This window comes from Muntiacus reevesi, chromosome 8 (genome assembly GCF_963930625.1).
Source record: "Muntiacus reevesi chromosome 8, mMunRee1.1, whole genome shotgun sequence".
In the NCBI taxonomy this organism is placed as follows: Eukaryota; Metazoa; Chordata; class Mammalia; order Artiodactyla; family Cervidae; genus Muntiacus; species Muntiacus reevesi.
The window spans coordinates 44,206,714-44,217,493 of NC_089256.1; the positions used below are offsets into that span (position 1 = coordinate 44,206,714).

Here is a 10,780-nt window from a genome sequence, read left to right on the forward strand (position 1 = left end):
GATGAAGTAGCTTGGCTAAAATAACACATCTAATAAATATTACTCAGGATTTGAATAAAGGAGTCAGGTTTCAATCAACATTTTAATTTCTTTTATGTGTTTTAAATGGCATTATATTTGGTATTATTTTCAGAATACAAGATGCAAAGGTTTTTCTTAAATGCTTCATTTGTAACATGTACACAAAATGATAGGAAGTGTGTGATGGGAGAAGTTTCCTTTCTGATACTAGATTCCTAGATACAGTTCAAAGTACATTTAATTTGCCTCAGGAAAATAAGCTGCCGTTTATTTACTCATTCATCAAATATTTATTCAGCACCTAACAAGCAGTAGGTGCTAGTCTGGGTGCATGGGATATATCACTGAGTAGAAAAGGTAAATATCTTTTGTGGAGAACTGACATTTGTGGTAAGTAGGTGACAGAGACACTAGACATAAAGTACTATGTTAGAAAATAAATGCTATAGGGAAAAAAATAGAACATTAAGAATATAGAGGTGGGGTGAATTGAAAGAATGTAAAATTTGAATCAAGACATGAAAGATGCAAGGGAGTATAGGTACCTAGAGGAAAAATATCCCAGGCAAAGGAAATGGGCAGTGGAGAGGGCCTGAGGTAGGAAGGTGTGTGTGGTGTGCACGGGGAATACTTTGGAGGCCACTGTGACTGGAGCAGAATGAGCAAGGGGTAAGAGAAGGGATAAGTAGTTGGGCAGGAGGAGTTCAGATGATGTGGGACTTTATAGGTTATTGTAAGGCCTTTGGCTTTTGCCCCAAGCAGGATGAGGAGCTTTATTTTGATGTCCTGTTATGCCAGCTACAAACTTGGTCCTTCACAGACATTATTTCATGTTCTTAACCAGAGCCCTAGAAGCCAAGCACTTTTATCATCCATCATATAGAAAAAGGTACTGAAGTTTAGAGACTAAATAACTTGCCCAAATTGTTATAGCTTGCATGTTGGAAGAACCAGGGTTCAGATCCAAGCTATATGTCTCTTAAAACCCATGTGCAGGGACTTCCCTGATGGTCCAGTGGTTAAGAATCCACCTTGCAGTATAGGGAACATGCATTCGATCCCTGGTTGGGAGACTAAGGTCCCACATGCCACAGGGCAACTAACCCTGTGTGCCCAGTAAAGATGCCATGTGCCCCAACTAAGACCCGACACAGCCCAATCAATAAGTAGATATTAAAAAACAAAACAAATCAAAACAGACCCAGGTACAGATGACCCTTGAACACTACAGGGATTAATATAAGTATAACTTATGTTCATAGTTCCTCCACATCCATGGATTCAACCAACCATGGATCATATATTACTGTAGTATTTACTATTAGAAAAAAAAAAAATCCATGTATAAGTGGGCCTGCACAGTTCAAACCCACATTGTTCAAGGGTCAGCTATACTTAAGGTTTATGTTACTTAAGCTCTAGTTTGTGAGAAACATTTTGAATATCTTTTGGACAGTAGCTCAAAAAAATGGAACCAGCGGAATCTGTGTTATTTTACATTATTCTATATTTAAATATATTAAACTTTTATAAGCTGTAAAGGAGTGCCTTTTATATTTAAGAATATTGACTTTCTGATTTTCTCTTTCCAGGCGGCATAGATATAGACTCATTTCAGGAGCATGAAGAAGGCCGTGCAGGGCCAGATGATAATGAGGAGGTTATGCGAGCGTTGCTTATTCATGAGAAGAAGACCCCATCTGCCCCTGCAGGTTCAGTGGGGGCGGCTGCTCCTGTGACTGCTGCCAACGGCAGTGACTCTGAGAGTGAGACCAGCGAGTCAGATGATGACTCTCCACCCCGTGTGGCCACTGTGGCTGCACATCATGGGGAAGAGGATGAGGAAGACGATGAATTTGAGGAAGTAGCAGATGACCCCGTTGTCATGGTGGCTGGCCGTCCGTTCTCATATAGTGAAGTGAGCCAGAAGCCAGAGCTGGTGGCCCAAATGACACCAGAGGAAAAGGAAGCATACATAGCAATGGGACAACGCATGTTTGAGGACCTCTTTGAGTGAGCTTTCCTTACCTTTCCCTCCTTTCTCTAATGCTCATTTCAGAAAGAGATTTCTTACCTTTGAAGAAATGTGTTTAGTGGCTTTCTGCCCCTCTTGATGTAAAGCAACTGTTAATCTTGTGCAAACAATAGTGGGAGAGAAAGTTTGATTATTTTATGCCAGAAACTTCCCCCACAAGGTAGGTTGGCTATAAGCATTCCCTTTCCTATTACTACAGTATTAATATTTTGCTGTATTCCCTTATCTAATCTTTTTCCTTTCCTTTTTAAGACACATTTTTCTCCCTTCTGAAATGAGTGTGACAAGTCTATAAGGTAAATTCTTCCTGTCTGCCTGTAGAAGCCCATTATGATAGGTTACAGTAATTCACTGATCACATCCTTTTTATCTGTTCTGACCAAGCATTCCTAACAGCCCCTGATATTGTTGCCAACCAGGCAACTTCACAATAGGCAAGTCATTGATGTAGGAAAAAAAAAACTTAAAGCATCACATTGCCTCACGGTTGAAGATGGTGTCATTGTGTAAGGGGAGATGAGAGTATGTCTGGAAGGAGGATGGTTATGCCTGTGTCTCATGATTAATATCTAAACCAAAACTGGTGTCTAGAACTGACTTGACTGGCAGATATTATTGTTTTGCTTACTGCCTTGTGGTTTGTATATTGGATAATAGAAAACAGAAAGTGTGTTTGGAAAGTCCTTAGGAATAAATTAGAGAAAAAAATGTGGGCTTAGGATAAGGAGTCCATGTAAAGTATTGAAGAGTCAAGAGCATTGGGAACAGTACCCTTTAAAATCGTCTGACTTTGTGCTGATTTAGAAAGCTGAGACTGGTACCCTTCTTTTTCAGTTCTTCCACAGTGTTATAAATTGTTTAAAGAGGTCATCACAACAGAAATCAGCATATAACAATTGATTACTCCTTTGTTTTTTTCTCTCAACCTTTTTGAAGGCCTTCTTTGTCTCTTTTGATTCTTGTCAAGCATGGTATTTTAGAGTGCATCCAATATATTGTTGAGCATTGTAACCTCAAGGAAGATAGTTTATTTTTGATTCTGATATGTAGCGTGGTATTATTCCTAAAGGCAGAACTTTAAAAAATTTTCATACAAGGGTCTACAGTTGTATTTTTTGTAATATTTTTCCTTGCATTGTCATTTTTAGGTATTTATCGTTTTCTAGTACATGTGTAAAGTTAAGATAGATTTTAGAGCATCTGAGCCTTGTGTGAAGTAATGTTTCATTAACCTGGGTTGTATTAATGACTAAATATTGACAATAAATCTATTTTATACTGACTGAAATTTGTTAATTTCTAGCTCTAACATCTTGGAGCATAATTAAAGTGAATACTCTTCCCAATGAAGAAAAATGTTTCAGAAGTTTTTCTCTTATTTGCATTGTTTCAAATAGTCAATGCAGTTTTATGTGATCTAAACTTTTTTCTGGCTGTAAGTTGCGTTAAGAATGACTTTAAGTATGTACCTTGTGCAAATAGGGCTATTCAACTTTTAAACATTGTTGTTGTTGTTTTCTAAACATTGATAGTTTGAAAAGAAGTTCAGTAGTAATCAGATGTTAAGTTTTGAAATGTAGTTCTAGGTGAACTGTCAGCTCTTCATTTCAGTGAATACTTGTTTCTTGCTTTTTTTAATTGATCTCACTTGCATGTTCTTTTTCCTGAAGCTACCATTCTGTTTTTCTTATCTGTTATCTATTCTTTCATCTCCTTCTTGGAGTCTGTGTTATAACCTATGACTGTGCTGAAATTGTTCAGTTTTTTTTTTTTTTTTAATGTCTTATTTCTTATTTTCTTTATTTCTCAACCTCTTTGGCTGCTCTTTGAGCTGTCAACCCATCTTTTCTTTGAAACCGTTTTTGTTTGGTATCCTAACCATTACACTGGCCAGGTTTCTCCTTACTTCAGGAAGCCTCCATGCTTCCCTGGCTTCTTTACCTTGCCTCTGCACCATCTATACTGACTCACAGTAACCATGGACACAAGACTGTGTGGCAGATTTTTACTGAAGTCTTGTATTATAGTAGAGGGCAAGGGGTGGTCAATGGGAGGGATTCAGCATTGAGTAGTCAAGGAATATGATACACATCCTTGTCCTTAAAGAGTGTCTTTGCCATTTTCACATGTTTCATCCCAAGTAGAGTGCTGTAATATTTCAGCTTCCTTTTTCCTTCATCACCTTTCATCACCTTTTTCTTTCCAAAGACCTTGGAAAGTGATAAATGTGTTAGAAAAAATAACTTAGTTCTTTATTTTATTCCAGTTCGAAGTATGACCTTGAAAGATCCTATCATATCCAAAGTGGTCTATTAAAATTTTTCCCTAACTAAGAAACCATTTTCCATCCACTTTTTCCCCCTCCCCTCGCCACTTTTTTCTTCTCTCTCTGCACTAGATAAATATTCCTCATATACTTGACCAAAGTCAGGTGATGAGTAAACAACTTTGGCCCTAGGTGATCCATAGCTTTGTATCTGCTGGAAGATTGCTTCCAATCTATCTGCCCTTGTAGTTGAACCCTTTTTCTTATTTAGATACCACTTTTTTTCTAGAATACCTTAAGGAGCATTAACTTTAAATGATTAAAAGGAAATATCCAATTTGGCATAGCCTGGAAGTCAGGAGACTAGGTTCTAGTCCCAGTTAACTAGGCACTTGCAGTGTGACACTATTTCCTGATGTGATCTTCCTGGGCTAGTTTCTCAGTTGTCAGTAATGGGAGGATTATGGTAGGATCACCAATATTGCTTTCTGCTCTGATATTTAATGAAGGTAAGTGGTAGCTAACATGTTTTAAAGTGAGGCTGAATAATAATAACAAAATAACAAGAAGAAATCTTTTGATGTGCTACAGCAATTCAAGCCAGTTGAAGGATATTTTAATGGAAGGGCTGGTGTAGGTAGCAGCTTTAGGATTTAGAATGTAGAAAACCAGAGCATAAACTTAATTACTAACTAGGTTTTTGTCTTCTGGTCCTGCCAAGGTACTTCATTTCTGACCTCAATAACTGAGGAAGAAATAATTGAATATTTCATAAGTTTTTGGTATCATTTTGAGATAATTAGTGAATGGGAATGAGATTGGGAAGAGTAGTTCCTCTTCTTTCTACCAGTTGGCTGTTTGGCTAGATTCCCAGCCAGTACTACAATAGAAAAACTTATATGTGTAGTTTCTTGTTCTACATATTCCTGGGTTAAAAACAAAAAAAAAAGTAGCTAGGCGATGACAATCAAAAAACATACGAAAATCTTTAGAATTTATAAATTGGTATAATTCTACCTTCTATTTGTTTAGCATTTTGTTTCCATCAAAGCTGTTTCACATTGTTACCTCTGGCAGAGCTATGCTGCTATCACTTAAAAATTTTTCTTTTTTAAATCTCTTGGGGAAATGAGGAAGATTTTCAGAAAGAAACTAGAACTGTGGCACTAAACTTACTGTCCTTTCTATTGGCTTTTTATATTATGAAAGCAAAGCAAACTGTGAATAAGTACAGGTATTCTTAAAACATATAAAGCCGAATGGGTTGAAATGGGAAATGCCTTGAAATTTTGCTTCTTCCTTTGAAGAGCTAAAAAGGAATGAACTAATTCTAGTGGGTCCTCAAGGAAAGGAACAAGCACCTTAACCTCTCTTCAGAAAGATCTTGCTGTCCTTCTGAGTACTAGAGGCTGCCATTCCTATTCCAGTTGCAAAGCAAACAGGTCTCTAACATGACCCAGTTTCAGCACTCAACCTACATTTCCCATCACACGAAAGTACATTATCACTTACCTGATGTAAATAAGTCTGAGGAATTTGTGTGGAAACAAAGGCTAGTGCCAGGTGCTAAAGTGCCTTTAATCACATTAAGGCATACAGAATAGTTGTACAATTTGTTCTTGTTGTTACTTAAATATTTAAAAATTCATCCAATAAGATATATATGTATATATAGTAAAAAATGAGAACTCCTCACCCGGCCCATCCCTATCTCACTTAACCCAAGATATCCATTGTTGACAGTGTGTATCATCCCAGACCTTTTCTAGACCTTTAGAAACAACATACTTACACTCATACCCACAAATACATTGCAATGCTTTTTAAGTGAATACAATCATATATAAATTGCCCATACATACATTACCATTTGTTTTTGAAATATCTTGAAAATCTTTCTATATCTGTATATTTAAATCTGATTCATTTTTAAAAATAAGGACTAGGCTGAATTAGGTAGTGTCCAGTTTTTCACTATTAAAGTGCTATAATGAATTACCCTTATATATCCTTATTCTATATTTCTATAGGATAGGACCATAAAAGAGAAGTAGCACATCAAAGGACATGTCCATCTTAAACTGATAGCTCTTTCCAAATCACTTTTCAGAAAAAACTGTTGGAGAATTTTAAGCAGGGAAACAATTTGTAGCATTGCTGTTGGGTTGGAGTTGAAACCTGGAGATTATTAAGGTGATTTCAATAGGCTTAGTAATAAAGGACTTCCCTCATAGCTCAGATAGTAAAGAATATTCCTGCAGTGCAAGAGACCCAGGTTCAATCCCTGGGTTGGGAAGATCCCCTGGAGAAGAGAATGGCAACCCACTCTAGTATTCTTGCCTGGAGAATTCCATGGACAGAGGAACCTGCAGGCTACAGTCCATGGGGTCACAAAAGAGTCATGACTAAGCAAGTAACACACACACACACACACACACACACACAAGTCTGTGGGGATGGAAAGGGGACAGGTTTAAGAAACTTTGGAGGGGTGGCATTAATGTATTTGGTGACTGTTTGAATATGACACTACCCTGATGAAGCTGTGCTCTGACTGAATGGTGGTTCCACTTATCAAGATTGGAAATACAGGAGGGAAAGCAGAGTTTATTCTTGCTTCAGTGCTCATCTCATATATGGCACCATCATTTCACCTACATGCTCACACCAAAAGTCTAGTCGCTGGCCATCCTTTCTGTTTCCTATCCCACATCCCGTTCATCAGCAAGTCCTGTCAGACTCAAAATATAATCTAATTTATATAACCTGAGTTTGAAGGTAGAGCTGATAGGACTTGCTAATAAATTGAAAATATATTCTAAATCTCACCTCTTATACTTCCACCACTACCAGCCTACCACAGGCCGTATTAATACCTCCCCCTACCCCGACTTAAAACACTTCATTGACTGTTTCTTAGAATAACATCTAGACTAAACTCCTGACACTTTTCTATAGGTCCTAAGAGATCTGGCCCCTGACTACTTTTATGAGCACACCTATTATTCTTCCTGTTAACTACTCTCTAACAACATTGACATTCTCTGCTTTGCAAATATGCCAAGGTTTTTCCTGCCTTAGGTCTTTGCCCTAACTATATCCTCTGCATAGAACTTTCTTTTCCATTCTTGTCACTTTTATTTGATTCTCAACTTAAATGGCACTTTCTCAGAAAAGCCTTCTCTTAATCTCTTCTCCCATTCATGGTGATATTTTCCTACTTTATTTTCTTCATAATAACATTGCTGTTTACAATGATCTTGTTTATTTTTTTATGTCTCTCAACTCCCCTGCCACCCCCCAAAAGACTAAGGACAGAATACTACCATGTGCAATTAATTCTGGCACATGATAGGCTCTCAACAAATGTTGGATGGATGAATGGACAGATGAATTGGCACTAGGAGAACATACTCTTTCTCCACCAAGGCATATCATTTTGTTCCTGCCTGAATTTTATTTATATATATGTTTCTTAATCAATTAGTTATGTTTACTTGTGGTTCATGGTACCTAGGACTGTGTCCCCAGGGTAGCAGAATATAGCTTCTTTGGTGCAACCAATGAGATGCCTAGAAGCTTTAGTTCTGGGGAGCCATTAGCTTCAATGTTCATGGAAAAGAGAACTTAGTATTTTGTCTAGGACCGCCCTGTCCAATAAGGTAGCCACTAGCCACTTGTGACAAGTGAGTACTTGAACCGTATCTAGTCCAAATTGAAATGTGCTGTAAATAGGAAACACATACCAAAATTTGAACTCAGTGTGGGATTAAAGAATGTAAAATACCTTATTAATAATTTTTATATTGATTATTTGTTGAAAAGATAGTACCATAGATATGCTAGGTTAGAGGAAATATGCTATTAAAGCTAATTTTACCTGTTTCTTTTTATTTCTTTTATATGGCTATTAGAAAATTTTAAATTGCCTATATTGCTGACATTTGTAGCTTGCATTGTATTTCTGTTGAACAGCACTAGTCTAGGACATTCTCTTCAGGTGCTGGAATTATGTATTGTACTTAGTGACTAAACTTCTTTCCTCGTCTGCAAGTTTTTGACCTGAATGCTGTGCTCACATTCCACTCCTCCCTATCATCTACTAGAAAGGTAGGCTTCATTTTGTTGGTAGACTCTTTCTCTTGGGAAAATAGTGAATTTTGCTTTTGGTTTAATTTTTCTCCTTTCATGGGTGAAAATGGTTGGGGTGAGGTGTTTTTTTTTGTTTTGTTTTGTGTGTTTCCTGAAGTAGGATGAAATATTAGGGATGACATTAGCAGTGGAGATAAGGAACTGAGAATTGTTGACTACCTAGACCAATTTTGTGATGTTGAAACTGCTGCTGACTTCTGGGTAAGTGAGGAACCTGAGCATCTGGTGAAGCCACCACGCCAGACAGAGGAGCTCAGAACCAGTCCTAAATCAGAGGAGTGGGAAGCCTAAAGTGGTGCTCTGTATGCGTGATCTTAACAGGCAGTGTATGTGAGATTGCTCATGTGTTTATTTCTGTGTCTCCCCTTGCTATAGAATGTAAGCTCCATGAGGGCAAAGGCTTTATCTTTCTTGCTTACTGCAGTGTTCTATCTCATATCCCTGACTCAATGCCTGGCACATAGTAAGTACTCATCATAAATACTGAATGAATAAACAAGTATGTTTATCCAGGCCAGGAGTAAGCCATGGCCTTTATACAAAAGACTGTTTTCTGTTTGTATACCTAATTGTATACCTAATGTTTTTGATGCTATTTTGTATTAATTATCTTCCTGTTTGGAATGCTTACAGATGGTGAGTGCTGATCTACGCAGCAAAGTGCATTTTTCCCAGCAACTGGTGAAACCACCTAACCAAAATACATCTAACAAATGCATCTAACTAAAGCGAATTTGTTCACTTAGTCTGTGTTAAGGTCATTCTTTACAGAAGAAATTGTGAGAAGCAAAGATTGTGCTGTTTCTTCAACTGGAGATTTTATTTATCTCTTAATAAATTAAAATTGATGATTCCGTGGTTTCCTTCATGATATCAAAGACCCAGCTTCCTTTTATCTTTATACTTAGTCTTTCTTTTTTGAGGCAGGTATTTGTTGCTTTTTGGTTCTATAATGGCCTGTACTTCATCTTTCTACATACATCTTCAGGTAGAAGTGAGGGAGTAAGATGATAAAGGTATATAACAGCTAAGTCAGTATCCCCCTCCCTTTTTAAAAAAATTGTGGTGAAATTCATATGACATAAAATTAATCATTTTAAATTGAACAATTCAGTGACATTTAGTTTATTCACTATCCAGTTCCAAAACATTTTCATCTCTGCAAAACAAAATCTGTCCCCATTAAGCAGTTGTTTTCCTTTCTCCTGGGGAAGCCACAGCCCTTGGCAACTACCATTCTTCTTTCTGTCTATGGATTTATGTATTTTAGTTATTTTGTATAAATGGAATCATTCGGTATGTGACCTTTTGTATCTGGCCTCTTTCACTTAGCATAATGTTTTAGAGGTTCATCTATGTTGTAGCATTTGTCCGTACTTCATTCCTTTTTATGACTGAGTCATATTCTGTTGTGTGTATATGCCACAATTTGTTTATTTATTCAGTTGTTAATGGGCATTTGGATTGTTTCAGCATTTTGGCTATTGTGAATAATGCTGCTGTGAATATTCATATACTTGTATTTGAGTACCTGTTTTCAATTTGAGGGGCCTATACCTAAGAGTGAAATTGCTGAGTTTGTGATAATGTCTATGTGCTGTTTCTTTTTAACATACCACCTTCCCAGCACTGTGTGCAGTAATTACTGGTAATCATTGGGGAGTACACGGGGCCTTATAACCAAGATGTCTGTTTTGGAAGTGAGAATCAACTGAGAATATTCAGAGCTCTAGGGTCTGTGACCAGAGCAACAGCTACAGAGGGCCAAGTAATAGTAGGTGTGCGTATGAAGTAAGAATTGAAACATCCTGGATTTTCTTTTGTGAAGGAATTAGCTTCTCTGCATTGCCCTTTATATCCTTTCCTGGGTTTCAGACTTTTAAAGTCATAACATAGACTCATTCTGGCCATCTGAGTACTCACCTGGGGCTGTGATCTCTGTGCTCCAGTTTCTGTCACAGAGCCAATCCTTTAAGTCCAGGGTCATAGCGGGCTAATGTCTTCTTTTGGTCAAGCACAAGGTGAAGTCCTTTGTTTGAACATGCTTGGACGTGTGCCAGTATCAGAGGTGGTGGTGATGGTAACTGTTAAGATCCAGAGGATGGATCCAGAACTAAATTGCCTCTCACAAGTGTTCGCTCAGTATGAAGTCAGCTTTAATCAGTCCTGTTCCACCAGCTTCAAAAATGGGAGGCTGGCAGTTTTTCATTTCAGGGCAGTGACCTGCCTGGGAGGTCTAAAGAATGATTCTGACAATGTTCCAAGAGAATCCTTCCCTGCTGTTAGGTGCCTGTGTGCAGGTATAA

At 37.6% G+C, this 10,780-nt stretch overlaps 1 protein-coding gene across 3 annotated transcripts in view; it reads left to right on the forward strand.

Annotated features, from left to right (window-relative positions):
• Positions 1 to 9,325, forward strand: part of GTF2E1 (general transcription factor IIE subunit 1) — a 38,604-nt gene extending 29,279 nt beyond the window's left edge. The window contains exons 5-6 of one of the 3 annotated variants that reach the window (XR_010664210.1): positions 1,614 to 5,860; positions 6,866 to 9,325. Coding sequence is in view for 2 of the 3 variants with exons in the window: in XM_065942854.1 (XP_065798926.1) it covers positions 1,614 to 2,034; positions 9,108 to 9,114 (428 nt within the window). In the remaining variant the exon portion in view is untranslated. Of the gene's footprint in view, positions 1 to 1,613 lie in introns of all 3 variants that reach the window. The other 2 variants (XM_065942854.1, XM_065942855.1) reach the window with 2 other exon arrangements.
• Positions 9,326 to 10,780: the final 1,455 nt, after the last annotated feature.